This window comes from Condylura cristata, unplaced genomic scaffold, assembly GCF_000260355.1.
Source record: "Condylura cristata isolate star-nosed mole 26May11 unplaced genomic scaffold, ConCri1.0 scaffold00023, whole genome shotgun sequence".
In the NCBI taxonomy this organism is placed as follows: Eukaryota; Metazoa; Chordata; class Mammalia; order Eulipotyphla; family Talpidae; genus Condylura; species Condylura cristata.
The window spans coordinates 4,548,220-4,566,199 of NW_004567124.1; the positions used below are offsets into that span (position 1 = coordinate 4,548,220).

The 17,980-nt window shown below is 34.3% G+C and overlaps 1 protein-coding gene across 1 annotated transcript in view; it reads right to left on the reverse strand.

Annotated features, from left to right (window-relative positions):
* Window positions 1–17,980, reverse strand: part of PIAS1 (protein inhibitor of activated STAT, 1) — a 108,143-nt gene that overhangs the window by 11,463 nt on the left and 78,700 nt on the right. The window contains exons 7-8 of the mRNA XM_004687640.2: window positions 16,564–16,669; window positions 7,667–7,740 (exon numbers count right to left, since the gene is read on the reverse strand). Of these exons, the coding sequence (XP_004687697.1) occupies window positions 7,667–7,740; window positions 16,564–16,669 (180 nt within the window). The remainder of the gene's footprint in view (window positions 1–7,666; window positions 7,741–16,563; window positions 16,670–17,980) is intronic.

Here is a 17,980-nt window from a genome sequence, read left to right on the forward strand (position 1 = left end):
AGTAGATCTTAGCCCCCCTTTACCTCTGTGAACCCTACATGTTATTTAGTCTTGCTACAAGTCCCAGTTTTGAAAAATGGGGATAAAAACCGTATAGTATCTATAGATTAAGACTGCGGGGATTCACTTTTATTATGTTTACTGCACAGTGCCTGACACAGAATCTAAGTGCTTAATGTCTCCCAATACTAAAGTAGACATATATTTGCATGAAGTTGCTTTGTAAGCCAGAAGGAGACCCCCCAAACTGTAGCTTATCATTTTTCTATTCCACGCTCACAGAGTACTAAATAAATTCATTATTCCTATTTTACAATTCTATTAATTTGCTACAATTTGATTTACACAGCACCTGATGAAAAGAACAAACTAGCATTTATACTAGAAAAAGCACCTGTTTGCCATTATGTAAAAACACACTGCATTAGTCCAGAAACATCTTTCAAATAGTGATGTGGTGCTAAATTAAATTTTTGTATCTTAAGTCAGACCTTAACTAACCTGTGGTGAGCAAATTCCTACAAAGATTTTTTGCTACTACTTTAACACTAAGTAGAGAAATCATAGACAAAAAAATCCTAGTAAAAGTAGAAATGGTTCAAGTATGTAAAACTGGTAGGCTATTTCTGATAGCTGAAAACAATGAATAAGATTAAAAAATAAAGACTATTTCAGAATCCAAGTCATAGGCCACAGAGTTTATACTCTGAACAGAAATTATTGTCCAAAGACCTTTATCTCATATATCTTAAAAAAAAAAAATTATGCATACAAAGCTGGGGTACAGGCCAGAGGTAACAGGGGTAGTGAGAAGGTTCACCAGAGATGGAGTAGGGAGCAGAACAGGCCAATTGATGAAGTACACCTTTGAGGGGAGCAGCAGGCGGGTCAGGAGAGGTCTGCCGTGTCATGTGGGTCACCACCAGGGTGGGTATTGAACTTGTGCTGAAGTGGCTTTAGCTTCTTAGTGCTGTGCTTTAACCCACTGTACCACCAGGGAGGGCCCTCATCTCACAGATCTGTATCTCTATAACCCCTAGTTTTCAGTTCTTCTTCTTAGCGATAGAACAATTCTCTAGTCCTAATGATCAGCCACAAAAATGAGTCTACTTGTAGGATATTTAGAAAACTGCATGGATATGTATAGGAAGGACACTCATAAATGAGATTAAAGTAAAGCAGGAGTGTGCTTTCAAGTGCACTGGTTTATTAGTTGTTAAACAAATGCTTTGTTTCAAAGAATCACAAATAGCTGCTTTATGGTAATTTCCTCATATTCCAAAATTTTAAAAACAATCACTAAATTCTACATATTTGACAACTGGACACTGATTTCTCTAGTTTGGTTGTCAGGAGAAAAGCTTCACTTTTTATAACAATTCCACTTTTCACATGAATCACTTGCAAGAAACATTTTGAAAGCAACTCCCACATAAGACCTACTGTCTCTAACCTTACTATAACATAATACTGATAATATACATTAGATATAAATTTATATACCTTAGATATAAATTTAAACATATCTAAGCTTATATCAGCAGGACCCAAAATATATCACTAAAATACGGATAGTCTCCTTATTAAAAAAAGCAGCAATATTAATAATCATACAACTTTTTCATCATAAAAATATTTCACAAATAAACTTCTAAGAAATAACTTTTTTCTCTTATCAATTCCAATTCACTTGTACTTGAGCTTATAGATTTAAGGAGTATCTAACAAAGCAGGTTCTCAAAAATTCTTCCAGCTCTATTTTTAATAAGTCAGAACCTAAAAATTCCCAAAGAGCAAAAAAATTTTAAATTATTTTCATTGCCTTTAGCTAAAAGGCACACAAACAAAAACTCCTTTATTTTGAGCTTTGTATATTACAACATGGGCAATTCATACGCACAGTCAGAGATCATATTTACATATTTCAAAGGGAATAAATCTCACCTACTATTCTATAAATTTGATATACAGATGAGTTGTCATTACTAAATTTTATTTTTTAGAGTCAAAACATACCTAAATATACGCTTTCATTGTTCCGGAATAATTATAAAGGGGTTGTTCTTCTAGTTAAATAGAAATCCCTTGAAATATAATTACTAATTATAGTTGTTTTTACTATAATCTAAGTTTTGAAAGAAGATGTCAATTTAAAATGAACTGCTAAAACCACTGAATACTAGAAAAGGGAAGGGGGTTAGGGCTATACAGAAAGATTAAAAGCCTGCCCATTAAATTCAGAGGTGCAAAAGCAAAATGTGGTTAACATTTTCTAGTAACACATAGAAGAACCCATGAACTATAAAATTCAAAACTAATTCCATAAATAAAAACATCAAGATATGTATTGTAGTATTTATTTATAGAATAGTCTACCGATTAAATGATATAAATACCTTATCTATTAATACAACTATAAATACTTTTTAAATGAAATTGTAGAGAAACCAGATGTTTTCTAGCAATTTTAAATGAAAAATGAGGCTTCATATTCTTTTAAAAATTTCTCATATTCTCTGAATGTGATGACAAGGAACCACGTGGAGAAGAGCATGGGTAAACAGGGATTTGGGAGAAAATGGTAAAGTAAGTATGTTTTTTTTCTTTTGGTCTTCCTGCCATCCTCTATTTTCCTGGTTTGTGAACCATTCTTCTAAATGTTAAAGAAGCACCAACTTCTTTACACCTTAGGCTGTCATAACATTTACCTGCTGACTTAAGAAACCAATTAACACTACAGAGGTGTGAGCCTGTACCCCTAAAACATATACAGTGCTGTAAACCAATATTATCTTAACAGATATAAATAAAAGAAAAAAGAAAAAAAAAAGAAGAAAGAAAGAATCTACCTATGCTTCCCAATCAAACACTGGTGGTAAAAAAAAAAAAAAAAAAAAAAAAAAAAACCCACAAAATTTACTACCTTAACAATGTTTCAGTGTATGGTTTGGTACTATTAGCTATACACACTGTTAAACAGATCTCAAAGAGTTTTCATCTTGCAAAACTGAAATCCTATATGCATTAAACACCAATTCCCTATCCCTAACCTAAACCCAATCCATTGTGACCACATTTTTGCTTTGATCGACTTCTATGATTCTGATTTCCTTATAAATGTTTTATGAGTACAATTATACAGTAATAAAGCCTTTGTAACTGGCTTATTCTGTGTATAATCCTAAGTTCCTTATGGTTCAACCATACTGTAGCATATGACAGGATTCCCCTTTTCAATGTGGCATAATCCATCCGGTGTGGACACACACAATTTCTTAACCATTCATGTTGCCACACATCTCATAGTTATTATAAATTGGTATATAAATTATTTAATTCTTTTAACTATACACCCAGATCATGTGATAATTTTGTTTACTTTTCTTGGGGAAATTTGGTACTGTTTTCCACAGTCTGCTCTGCATGTTTTAGAAGTTTTCATCCCTACCAAAAGTGCATAGGTTCTAGGTTTTTCACATATTTGCAAACACTTGATATTTTGTTTTGTTTTTCTCATCGGTGGCCATCCTGATGGGTGCAAAGTGAAGGCTCATGTGGATTGATGTATACTTTCTTTATGATTACTGATGCTGAACAGTAAGAACAATTTCTTATGTCTCACTGGCTACTTCTATAAGTATACTTTTTTTTGAGGAGTGTCTATTCAAGAACTTTTCCCATTTTTAAAAAAAAGATTTATTTATTTATACAGAGCTGGGGTGCAGGCCAGAGGCAAAGGTGCGGTGAGAGGATTCACCAGAGATAGAGTGGGGAGCAGAACAGGCAGATCGACGAAGTGCACTGCTGAGGGGAGCAGTGGGTGGGTCAGGGTAGGTCTGCCACACCATATGGCTCACCTCCAGGGCAGGGATCGAACTCATGCTGAAGTGGCTTTAGCTTCTTAGTGTTGTGCTTTAACCTGCTGTGCCACCAGGGCCCTCCCTTTGCCCATTTTTAATCAGGCTGTTTAATGTTGTTGAGTTGTGTATGTTCTTTGTATCTGGGATATGGACACCTATCAGGTGTGATTTTCAATTGTGTTCCCTCATTCCAAAGGTCTTTTCACTCTGCTTATTTCCTTTAATACACAGAAGTTTTTAATTTTGGTGTAGTTATTTTTTTTCTATTTTGCTTTTTTTGCCTGTATTATTGGTGTAATGTTCAAAAAATCATCTCCAAATTTGACGTTCTGAAAAGTTTCTCTATTTAATAGTTTAAAGTCTCATGTAAATTCATTTTGAGTTAATTTTTTTGCATATAGTATAAAGGTCTAGTGCCATTATTCTGCATGTGAACATTAGCTTTCTAATGGCTTCTGAAGAGACTGTCTTCCCCATTATGTAGTGTGGGCAGCCATGTCAAAAGTCATTTTGGTCACATATGCGATGCTTATAGCCAATGTTTCATATGTTCCATTTTATACTAGTATCACACCATCTTTAAGCACTATTATTTTGTTTGGGGGACATTTTTGACAACTGATTCAATTTCTCTAGGTTCAGACATGTTGTTTCTAGGAATTCACCCATTTCTTCTAGGTATCTAGTTGGCTGGCATATTCATTATAGTGTTTTCAAGTGCTTCTTTTAGTGTAACATCAGTTATATATTCTTTTTTTAAATAGTCTGGCTACAGGTTTGTCAATTTTGTTGATCTTTTCAAAAATCAACTCTTGGTATCATTGAAATATTTCCTATGGTTTTCCTATTTATCTTTAATTTCTATTATTTCCTTTCTTTTGCCACCTTTGAGTTTAGTTTGCCCTTTTTCTAGTTTCTTGAGGTATAATGTTGGGTTGTTAATTTAAAATCTTTATCCTTTTTTTATCCTTTTTTTTTTTTAAAGATTTATTTATTTGTACATACAGAATTGGGGTACAGGCCAGAGAACTCAGGGGCGGTGAGAGGCTTCACCAGAGACAGAGTAGGGAGCAGAACAGGCAGATCGACGAAGTACACTGCCGAGGGGAGCAGCGGGCGGGTCAGGAGAGGTCTGCCACGCCATGTGGTCACCTCGGGGGCAGGCGGGGATCGAACTCATGCGGAAGTGGCTTTAGCTTCTCAGTGCAGTGCTTTAACCCACTGCGCCACCAGGGAGGGCCCTTTTATCCTTTTTTAATGAAAGAATTTACTCTTATAAATTTGAAACATGCCTTAAATTTTAGTATACCATGCTTTCATTTTCATTTATTTCCAGATCTTATCTAAATTCCCTTCTGATTTCAACTTTGACTCACTGGTTAAGACTCTATTGTTTAATTTCCACATTATCTGCTTATTATTTTGTCTTCCTCCTGCTATTGATTTCTAGTGTCAGCCTACTGTGGTCAGAAAAAATACTCTGTATTATTTACATTTTCTTAAAAGTTTTAAGACTTAGGCCCTCCCTGGTGGCTCAGCGGGTTAAAGCACAGCACTGAGAATCTAAGGCCGCTTCCGCATGAGTTCGATTCCCGTCTGCCCCTGAGGTGACCACATGGCACGGCAGACCTCTCCTGACCCGCCTGCTGCTCCCCTCAGCAGTGTACTTCGTCGATCTGCCTGTTCTGCTCCCCACTGTCCCTGGTGAATACTCTCACCCTCCGCATCTCTGGCCTGTACCCCAGTTCTGTATGAATAAATAAATAAAGCTTTAAAAAAAAAGTTTTAAGACTTATTTTGTGGCCTAACATGTGGTCTATCTTGGGGAAAGTTCCAAGTACATTTATTTAAGAAGAATGAGTTACCTGCTGGTGTTATTATAATCTGCATGTCTACCAGGTCCAATCTGTCTATAAATGTTAAGTCCTCTGATTCCTTACTGATCTTTTGCCATTAAAGTATTCTATTATTAAGCTGCTGTCTAGTTCTCCTTTCAGCTCTGTCAAATTATATTTGGTGAATAATTTAATAATAATGTAAAAAGTCTGAAGTCAAAATACTATCCCTAAGAAAAAGACTAGCTAGAGTAAGAATAAAAATGTAGAAGGAGGCCCTCCCTGGTGGCGCAGCGGGGTAAAGCACAACACTGAGAAGCTAAAGCCACTTCCGCATGAGTTCGATTCCCGCCTGCCCCTGAGGTGACCACATGGCACGGCAGACCTCTCCTGACCCGCCTGCTGCTCCCCTCAGCAGTGTACTTCGTCGATCTGCCTGTTCTGCTCCCCACTGTCCCTGGTGAATACTCTCACCCTCCGCATCTCTGGCCTGTACCCCAGTTCTGTATGCACCAAAAAAAAAAAAAAACATGTAGAAGGAAATACACGAGATGACAGGATTTCATGCTTATTATGAAAATTACTGTATTTTTTCTGAAATTTATAAAACTTTAATAATTAAAAGAAATCATCTTAACAATTACTGCTAAAGAACAGGCCTTCTAAAGAGCAATTAGTTTACTAAGTATTATAAATTAATTTTGTAGCTAATGACTTTTTAAAAAAAGAATTACTTATTTATGAATATAAGAACTGGGGTATAGCCCAGTGGTAAAGGGGGTAAAAGAATTCACCAGGGACAGAGTGGGGAACAGAACAGACATACACATTCTGAAATACACTGCTGAGAGGAGCAGTGGGTGAGACAGAAGAGGTCTGCTGCCCCATATAGATCAGCTCCCTGGCCAGCTGGGGATCTAATTCTTAACTCGTGCTGCAGTGGCTGGCAATAGCTTGATATCACTGTCTTTAACACCTGCACTACCAGAGAAGCCCCCACTAATGACTCTTTCATGTTGTATTTATGGCTTTATAAATTACAAGACTAAGATGTAGAACAAGTAATATTTGATTTCTATTTAAATTGCTTAAGAATTAGCAGGATTTCAGTATTAAAACTTTTAATATTAGGTCTGTATAAACAATCCAAACAAATCAGGAAACAGCTGTGTCCTCTCATTCTTTATATTTTCTCCCTAGTTTAAATAACATTAATTTGATTATCAATCAAAAGGGTAATCAAAATATCGACATAATCAACTTAGCTTTTCACACATTTCTGTATGAAAGCTGCAGACTTAACATGAAATTAGTTAGAAATAAACCACAACACCACATTTTAGTGAAACTTTTTTCACTTCCAAGTTTAATCATTTGGTATGTATTGGGGGTCTTATTTATTTTGTAGCCAGCTGACTTGATTCTGAACTCATATTCTGGTTTAAAATTAGTTCTAGGTTATTTCTATGTATAAAACCAGATTAATTATTCAAAGTAAAAAGGATAACCCATTCTTGGTTGATTATTATAATGTAATTGTTGTTGGGTAAATGGTTATTGAGAGGAACCTTATAAAAAATAAAATTTTGGGCCCTCCCTGGTGGCACAATGGGTTAGGATGCAGCACTGCAAGCTAGCTGCAGCCATTTCAGTGTGAGTTCGAAAAAATAAAGAAAAAAAAATTTGATAAATACACTATAATAACAAACATTCCTAATTTTTAGATTTTAAATAACTGAGTCTGAGAGATAGTCATTAATTCCAAGCAATATTTAAATATATATTAAAGTAATTTTAAAAACTTATAGTTTCTAAATCCTAAGCTGAAATAATATCTTTCCATTTTTCATGAATTGTTGTATCAAAGAGGGTATAATTTAAAAAGAAACAGAATTTCTCAAATACTTAAAATACATAGTAAAGGCACAAAATGTATGTTAAATCTTTTGGAAAGCAAGGATTTTCACTTACTGGACAAAGTAGAGAGACCCTTAGGCTGGTTGTAGCTATTTCACTGTCCGGATCAGCAGTCAATTTCTCTTTAACTGATATTCATTGAAGAGAAAACAAAGGAGTAAGTTTATTAAAAACAGATCAATGATGTAACATAAGGCAAAAAGACTTAAAATGAGGAACTTTAAAATAAAGAGAATTAAACAATTCAATGATTTTCCAATTAATTGGAATGAAAAATAAAAACAATTACATGTTTATAATTTTTATAATAAGCAAAGGAAGAAAAACAATTGTATATCTACAGACTAACTATATTCAAGTTTCCTATTCCTCTAACATGGCACAAAAATTACATTGCAACAATATAAATTGCTATAGCAGGTTGACATAGTCACCTGTTGGCAGACCTTCTTTTAAAGCTCTAATAATAAACTGGAAAGATTTTCTTTCTTTGAAACAGTTACGACTAATAATATTTTAACAGAAGTTAATTAATAGAAATTACAAAAATAATATATAAAATTTTTCTAAAGCTCAGTTAAATGTTTATTGTAAAACACATTAACTCTAATTTCAAATTATGAAAAAGTTAAAACTGTTTTGCCCTGTAATTATTTGGGTTTATATTTACTTATCCATTCTAATTATACATGTATGTGTCTATATATGTGCATGTCTAGGTGTGTCTACATATGTATGCACATATACTATAAACTGTAGTTTATACACACGTGTGTACATATATACACAACTATAAACTATGCTGTCTTGGGCAAGTCAATCTCTGAGCTTTACATTACTTACAGCACAAGAACTCACATTAAATCTTTAAGCTTTTTAAATTCAAATTCCCTATGCTTCTTAAGAGAGCACTTGTAATTTTACTTCAAATGGCTATTTTGTTACTCTGCCAGTCTAATGTAATAACATCCTTTATGTGCCTTATCTGGAAGCAGAAGGTATCTGTTATTCCCAAAACCCCTTCATTTGTAACTTTAATGTAAGACTAGAAAAATCTAAATGCAACATTCTAGTAATTTAGAGACTGTTATGCAATAACTTTAAGGGGACCAAATTGGAGCGGTTGTGTATCTATCTACAGAATTTCAGACCTGTGGTGCAATTAAGATGATCATTTTCCTAAATATAAGAAAGTGGGGAGAGGGAAAAGTACTCAGAGAGCAATTTCAGAGTAGACATCTCTTGTGATGAGAATTAGAATCCTAACTTTATTAAACATGGTAATCAGACTAAATCATTTTAGGACGGCTCAAGTCTTAGTTTTTATCCAACTATCTCCATAAATTAATGGGTCCCAAGTAAGATGCACAGCGGAACTATCTACAGAGCTTTCTAACTTATACTGCCCAATGAATCAGAAGTCCAGATGTGATTCTGATGTCAGACCAAATGCTATTTCATGGCCTGGAAATACAAAAATTTTAAATCTATGTAATTATAGCCTGTCTCTTGATACTTGAATGTCTTTGCCATTATAGAGCTAATCTTAGTCAAGTATCTTTTCTGCCATACAAAATAAACATGCAGATAGAATTCTAATGGAATTATTAACTATTCTGTGTCTTCACCTACCCTGTCAGCACCCACCATACAGAATAATTGACTTTGGGTTTTATTTACCTAGATTTCCATTTAAATCAAGCAAATATCACAGATCATAATATTTGCCTTAAGTAAAACAAAGTTCAGTCTTTAGTACTTTAAAAGGAAACGGAACATAAATGACAACCTGAGGTAGTGGTTAAGAACACAAGATGTAGAACCAACTTGGGCTAGAATTTAGCCTTAGGTCATTTAACGTCCCTGTGCCTCAGTTTCAAGATCTCATAAATGAAAATAATAACAGTACCTCAAAGCATTGCTTTAAGGATTAAATGTGCCAATGTACATCAAATGCTTAAATAATATAATAATAATATACGCAATATAATTGTTATTTAAAATTAAGTATTATCTGTACACTTTCTTACAGAAGGGAATTTTCCAAATTATTTTAGAATCAGCTCATTAATTTCTTTTTATTGTTTTTTAAAGCTTTGCCTTTCTATTGCCATTAGTCTTACTCTATTTTTCTTGTAAAGATACTTTAAAAGACTCTACCCTGGATCTTGACTGGATTGAACTGAATCTACAAATCAAATGAGAGAGAACAGCATATAAATATTGCATATACTTTGTCCAGTGTATCCTGATGCATTTCGGTTTTGTATAATATAATAAATTCTTTGAATTTTAATTTCCAACTGCTTACTACTAATGGAAATACAATTCGTATATAATTTGCTATATTTACATATTCTCTAGTAAGTTTTTTGTAGATTATTATTTCTTTCTTATATAGACATTAAGGTTACCTTCAAAAAGATAAAAAAAAAATTTCATTTCTAATATGTATCCTTTTATTTTTCATGACTAACTGTGTTGGCTAGGGTCTTAAGGCCAATACTGAACGGAGGTGTAAAGAGCAGGTATCCTTGCCCTGTTCTCAATCGTAGCAGTGAAGCATTCAATTTTTCCATTATTAGCTATACCATTTACTAATGGTATTTTTTATACGTGCCCTATATTACATTGAGATTGCTCCCTTCTCTTCCTATTTTGTTGTATTTTATCAGAGATGCATATTTAATTTGGCTACTTCTGTGCCTATGAAGATGATCATATTATTTCTTTTCTTTTTTGTTTGTTGAAAAAGGTGAGTTGTATTGATTTTCAAGTACTGCACCAAATAATCACTATGTATCTATCTATCTAGGAAAAAATGAACCTTTATCCTTACCTTCCATCATATACAAAAATTAATTCAAAATAAACTGCAGGCTTAAGTCTAGGGCTGAAACAGGAAAAAATGGACAAGGCTATTTGTGACCTTGGGTCAAGCAAAGACTGCATAGTGTAATGGGGGAAAATTTTAATTTTTAAATTTACAAAAAGTTAAAAAATAAAGGGGAGGGGGAATGTGAAAAGACCTTTCATCAAAGAAGTTGTTAAGGACAGATATTAAAGCACATGAAAAAGATGTTTAATATGTTACTGGGAAACTTAAATCTACGATAAGATTACCACAAGAAAATGACCGGAATAACTGGAATCAAAGTGGCAAGACAGCACCAATGCTGGTAAGGGTGGGGAACAACTCAAAATTTCAATGGAGTTGATGCAAAAATGGTATGTGCACTTTACAAGAAACTCATACTGTTTTCCATTCATTTATCATGTGACTTAAAAATGGCCAGTCCTGGAGCCTCCCTGTTGGCACAAGGGTTAAAATCTTAGTGCTATCAAGCTATCACCAGCAACTGCAGCATGCATTAGATCCCTGACCTCTCCTGTCTCACCTCAGCAGTGTACCCATCTATTCCACTCCCTACTCTGTCTCTGGTGACTACCTCTTACCCCCTGAACCTCTGGCCTACATCCCAGTTCTGGTATGCATAAATAAATAAATCTTTAAAGTAAAATAAATCTTTAAAATACCCAAGAGAAATGAAAACATATGTATACAAAACTGATATGCACATATAAAATAGTGTTCATTACTGTTTTATTCTTAATAGTGCAAAACTGGAAACAATTTTAATGTTCATCAATGATAAGTGAATAAGCAAATTGTGGTAGAAATAAATGGAACACTTTTCAGTGAAAAGGATGAACAACTTCATAAGCAATGTACTAAGTTAAATAAGCCAAACACAAAAGACTACATGTTATAAGGTTTCACTTAGCTGACATTCTGAAAACACAAAACCAGAGAAACAGAAATCATACCAATAGTTACAGAACTGGGAGTAAGGGGATGAGAATGAATGTGCCACTAAGACACTTTCTGGGATGAAGGATCTTCTAGATTTTCAGTATGGCAGAGGTTCATGACTGTCAACTTCATGAAATGATACACCTTAAGAGGTGAACTTTTACTAGTTGTAAAATAACTTCTATAAACATAACCAAATGAAAGAAAAGAGTGGGAAAAATTCACTATGCTAAATTTAATCACAGTAATTTAAGAGGAAAACAAAGTACTTCTTTTGTGAGTAAGAGTAAAAAATAAAAATGAGACATAATATTCATTCTGTTGTAATCAGTCAACATGTGGCAATTTAAAAATTCAAGATTTCTTGTGTCATTGTGATTTGCAATGGTAAGAAAATTTTATTAAATTACCAGTAATAATGTTACACTAACCACCTTTAGAATTAATCTTGTTTTAAATCCCAGTTGTCATGAGCTATGAGAGTAAGCCACTAGTCACATGTGGCTATATTTAAATTTAAATTAAATACAATTCAAAATTCAGTTCCTCGGTTGTACTAGCCACATTTCAAGTATTCAACAGCTATATATTGCTAATGGCTACCAGATGGCACAAATGCAGATGTGGAACATAACCATCATCACAGTGTCCTCTTACACAGTACAGCAACAGGGTTGCTGTTCTTGAAAATAACTTCTATACTTCCTTAATAACTTTATACTCAGCCTTTAAAATTTTAAGGCTAGCAACAACTGAACATGTTAAGTTTAATTATTTTATAGGTAAGGAAACAGGCCTGGAAAAGTGATTTTTACTTTAATTATGTTTTCACAGTTTACTTCAACATGTGTCAGCCATAACACTAAGCAGTAGAAATGCACAGAAAAAATTAAATACCTGCCCAAAGTAATACATAGTCCAGTAGAGAATAAACCCATTCAATCAGTGAGGTCACCTCCACATGCACTGATGAAGTTATGTTCAGAAAGCTAGCTAAAAGTTAACTCATCTGTTCTGAGATGTCTTAGAAAAAGTGAAAAATGCAGGATAACTAGCGAGTTCAAAGAGGCAACAGAGAAATTCTGAGACAAAAAACAATACTGGTAAAGCAGTGAGAAAAAAAAAGAATTACGTATTTTTGGAAAATAAATATCCATGACAATGGGAGGTACTAAGCTAGTCCCATGTGATGGAAAACTATATTCCATGCTAACAAAGTTGGTGTTTATATTCTACTAGTGTGAAGATGTCATGGATTACAAGGAAATGTGAAGATGAAATCTCTATAAATCACTTAGGCAGAGATACACCAGAAGCAAGATATGAACAGGGGTCAAGGAAAAAGAAGGATGTATTTATTAAAGAGGTTTTAAAAATAAAGGCAGCATATGAGACTTCAAGTGATGGTAGGGCAAGAAGACAGATTTAAGAAAGTTTGATAGGATTTGATGAATTTTTTTTTTTTTTTAAGAATCTGAGGAACTAGAGGAATATTTTGGTGAATATTAGCTACACAAATCTGTATGTGAAATTCAGGGGCAGGTCAGAGATGAAGATATGTATTTGAGAGTTTATGTTAGTTTAAACCACATGAATGAATGTGATTAACTATTGGGAAAATATGTAAAAAAGAAACAAGATAAAAATCCTGTGAACACAAACATTTAAAATGCTTTCTTTAAGAGAATCTATTGAAGTCAATTAATTGAGAACAGAGGAGAAGCAAGAATTTCAAGGACAAAGTAGTTGGTATGGAATGCAGCCAAAGCACTTAAGAGCCAGAATACACACTTTCAATGCGGTAGTCAAACAGTCACAGTAATGTCAACAAGAGTAGTTTCGGTAGAATGATAGAAGTTGTAGGACTGCGATGTGTTGCAGTGAGAAAACAGAAAGAACAATAGTAACTACTCTTTGAAGAGAGTAGGATGAAATTAATAGAATGCACAGAATTCAGAACTATCCAGAATAGCTTGTTTTTGTATTTTCTAAAGGACTAAAGATACTTAACAAGTTCACAGGAAGCGTGTAGAGAAGGTGCAAGTGAAAAAACAAGGGAGCCATATGTCAGAACACTGGTTCTGAGTTTCTCCACTTAGATGCTTCATAAACATCTATGATACCAAAAGTCTGGAGTGGGCTCTGAGCTTCCCCTGGAAACAAGTCTTTTCAACACTCTTTTCAGTTCAATAAATACCGTTTAACCTGATGCTTCAGTAACAACTTTAGAGTTCCTTCTTGACCTCCCCAGTTTATCTGCTCCCTACACACAATCCATTGCCATTTCTAGCCTTCAACACTTATCAAAACTTCAACTTCTATCTCCTTCACCACTACCTTTAGAACACTGTCATGTGGTGGCCTCCCTAGTGGCACAACGGGTTAAAGCTCAGAACTCTCTTCAGTCAGTATGATCCTGGACTGGGGAGGTGACCCACATGTGCAGCAGACCTCTCCTGTCTAACCCGCTGCTCCCCTCAGCAGTGTTCTTTGTCAATCTGCCTGTTCTGCTCCCTACTTTGTCTCTGGTGAGTCCTCTTACTATCCCTGCTCTTCTGGCCTTTACCCCAGTTCTGTCTGCATAAAGAAATAAATCTTTAAAAAAGAAAAACACTGTTATCTTATCAGGATAAATAGATTTCTTATAGGCCTCACTGCATCAACCTAGCCCCTGTTCAATCCAGTCCACAAAATGATTTTTTTTATTGTCTAAATCTGATCATGGCACTCTGCTTAAAAATTCTTCAATGATTTTTTATCATCTATCTTTATAACATTTACATGAGCTCACCCCATGCTGAGCTCTGGTCACTCTCCTTTATCTCTCTCCTCCAGTTCCTTCAGATTTGTCTCTTAGCATATTTTCTCTCATCTTAGGGCTTAACTGCTTATCCTTATAATCTAGTTTTAAACGTCATGGCACAAAAGGACCATGTTGTACTGTTATCTCCAGAGTTACCAGTCTTTCTTCTTTAAGGCACTTTTCCACAACTGTTACCCCATTAATGCCTTGTGCAATCACTTAATTCTGTCTTTCCACCAGACCATGTCTTCTGGAGGCTCTACAGAAGACATGTATCTTGTTTTATTTTGTACTTAACTGCCCCTGGAACACAGCAGACTCAATTTAATTTCTTGAATGAGAGGAATAAATGAAAATTAACTTTAACTAGTTTCCTACTGATAACTAAGGAGAATAAAGTAAAGGTGAATACAAATGTAAACTAAGTTGAAAAGTTGATTATAGTGGAACTAAGATTAATGAAGAAACGGACAGTTTAGAGAAATTCACATTTGTAGCCCCAATAATTTGTTGTCATTTGGCAGATGATAAGAAAAGGGAAAAGTGAGTCTAAGAATGGATTTCTCTATGCAAAGTTTAAATACTACTGACTTTATTTCTTAAGAACATATAATGCCTGATTTAACTGACAAAATCTGCCAGTAGAATTTAGTGAAAAGGTTGATTATGTTTGTAAGCAATGTGATTCTTTAAAAATATCTGAGAAAACTGCCAACATTTTCTTCTATTATTTGTTTTATACAATCTTTTGGTAAACAACTACTAGTAAAATTATTCATTGAGAGTATAAAGGCAAACAATCTGTTCTTTAGCCAATTACAACTAATATCTTATTAAAGGGATCCACAAATCAATGTTTTGCTGGTTCCCCAGACCAGAAGTAGGTAAGATAAAAGCTGCCACAAAAATCTCAATTATGCTCCAACTCAGGCAATGTATCAGAGCTGAAACAAATAGTTGTAAAAGTAAGCAGTTTTTGCTACTTAAAAGTGGTGAACAGTGGTTCCTTCCAGAAAATAATTTCAGGTTCATCTTCCCACTCTCCCTCCAGATGGTGCTACAACTACAAGTGGAGAAGAGTTAACAGCTCGAACAAAGACAAAATGCAGTAGTAGCAGCAGCAAATTTAACAGCTTTATCTGCCTTATTTTTTTGTATTATGTTTTCCGCACAGTTCATATAATTCCATAACGCTTTCTGACTAGAGAAGATTCTAGCACTATGTGGTAAATATGAAGATTCTTAGGAGAATGAGTAGGTATGGATTTAGAAAGAATGGTTCTTCTCCTACATTTTCCTTCAAAAGTGGATATCCACTCCCTCTCTTCTTTTAGGAAGTTGTACTACCTTCTTGTCCTGTTAAATGGCACTTCCACTCTCTTAGGCCCCAAGTCAACACTATCATTTCAATTTTCCATAATCTGTCAAGGATTGTCTACAGAGGCATTTGCCAAAAGTGTGCTCCTCTTGACTCAAGATAATTTGCATTTTTAAATGGGCCCTTTCAATATAGAAAAATCCTACAATAAACTATTGAGTGTATACTGAGAATCTAAGGAAGGATTTTTAACTTTGGCATAGAAACAAAAGTTATAACTTTAAACTTCACCATTTAGAATTGCTGCCAACCTCTGGCTCTAATCCTCAAAAACTGAGGCCTACATATGACTACATATGTAGATCTTACTACATCTCAATTTCAACAGGACAGAAAGAGTCATCTAGCTATTGCCATAACTGAACCCAGACTTTGAAGGGACTTTGGAAATCATATAGTACAAATCTCTGTTACTGAGGGGGAATATGACTCAGATGTAGAGTGATTTGACCAGATGTAGGTCACATAATTGATTAATGGTAGAAATATTTCACTGTTATTTCTAGCACCTCACTGACTCTCTTTTTACTTAGTTAATGTAGGGGTATATTTACCAGACAACCTTGCATATTTTTTTCTTTTCCCTAAATAAAAACTAATTTTCAAGAAATATTAGAAGCCAAATTTTCTTTCCCATTACCTAGAATTTTAAAAACATTTTACTTCATGAAGTTCTAATAAAATATTTTGTTTTCATGCACTGATTTTACAAAGATAAATCTGAGATCTATAAATTATAGATTATAAAAAACAGGTCATGGCAAAGACATTAAAACTACTTCAAGTCATGATTTACTGTAGCTCACAAAATAAGATTTTTTGTTAGTGTTTTTAATCCTCTATGACAAGCTACAGTAATAAAACAAACCTTGAAATTCCTTGAGCTAAGGAAATACGAGACTAACCTTTACAAAAATAGTTAAGCTGCATTCAAGAATTAAGTTTATCATACGTACTTAAAGCTCTAGAATGGTCCGGATTTCTTATTCCCTTTGCTCGTAACCTCTGAAGAAGAACTGTTGAAGATAACTGTTTTACAAGATACACTGCCATGGAATAGTTCTGGAAAAAAAAAAATGTAGAAAATAAACAACATATAACTTAATCCCACAGTAACAGGAAAAGAAAAGTAACACTTGTTAAAACACCTACTGTGTGCCCAAATACCTACTATGTGTACCTTAGGAGTTTTTGTAAACAGTATGTCAATTAATCCTAACCAAAAAGCTGTTGTTTTTGGTGATCATACTTTTATGGAAGAGGAAAATTACGGTAGCAAACTAAAAGAACCTGCCCTAACTTTGCAACTTTCAAGCAACAAAACCAGGTATGTTGTGCTTCTACATGATCTCACTACCTATGCTCAAAGTTAATCGATTTTAGGCATTTACAATAAAGAAAACTGCAAAGTTAAATATAAATCAAGGCCAGTAATATGTCAGTCACCATAAATCACATTAGTAGGTAACAGATATATTTGTAACAGTAAAAATTTTTTAAACGATTACAAGTTAGACTGGCTTCCTAATCCATATCTGATTACTGCCTATGCTTTTAACTAGTTCTTGAAAATATCTCACACAGCTCACTGGCACAACCAGCAAAGGGAATACTAAAAGACTTTCAAAGATAAACTACTGGTTTTGCAAATAAACATATTAATATCCATTATTGGCAATGAGACTACCCAGAGATCATATAGTAAGGAACAAAAAAACAGTCAATAAGATAAGGCAAAGTGTGAAGAGTGTATGACTGGCAAAGAGGAAGAAAAGAAGGCAGAGGCCTATGAGAAAGAGGAAAGAGATCTGAAGGGGGAACTCATTTTCCTTTTGGTGTTAGGGTGAAGAGGACAAGTAAGAGATTTGAAAAGAAACAAAAGGAAAAACAATACCACCTTCTCTCTTGTAACTATTTAAGTTTTCAAAGTACTCTTACATATATTAACTACTTCATTTAAATGTCACAACAAGGCTTATGATCCATAGGACAAGTATTTCTCTAAGAAAAGGTCTGATGAAACAAAGGCACAAAAAGAGACATAATTTGCTCACGATCATTTACTTGCTTGGTGTAAGAATAGAGCAGGGCAATGGATTTGATGGCCAAGGCCAGATGTTTGCTTTGAATCTCTTGTAGTTCAATGTGTATTCCAACTCTCAGTCATCTTCACACTTTTGAAACTGCATTCCTCTCTTTAGCAGCAAGAGAAAATATCCTATAGTACCCTTTAAAATGTCAAATTTTCACTTAAGAGTTCAGAAACCTATCTGTGTTCATAAATTACCTAATTTTTGGTTAAAAAAAAAATGAGGTGTCGGCCCTCCCTGGTGGCGCAGCGGGTTAAAGCACAGCACTGAGAATCTAAGGCCG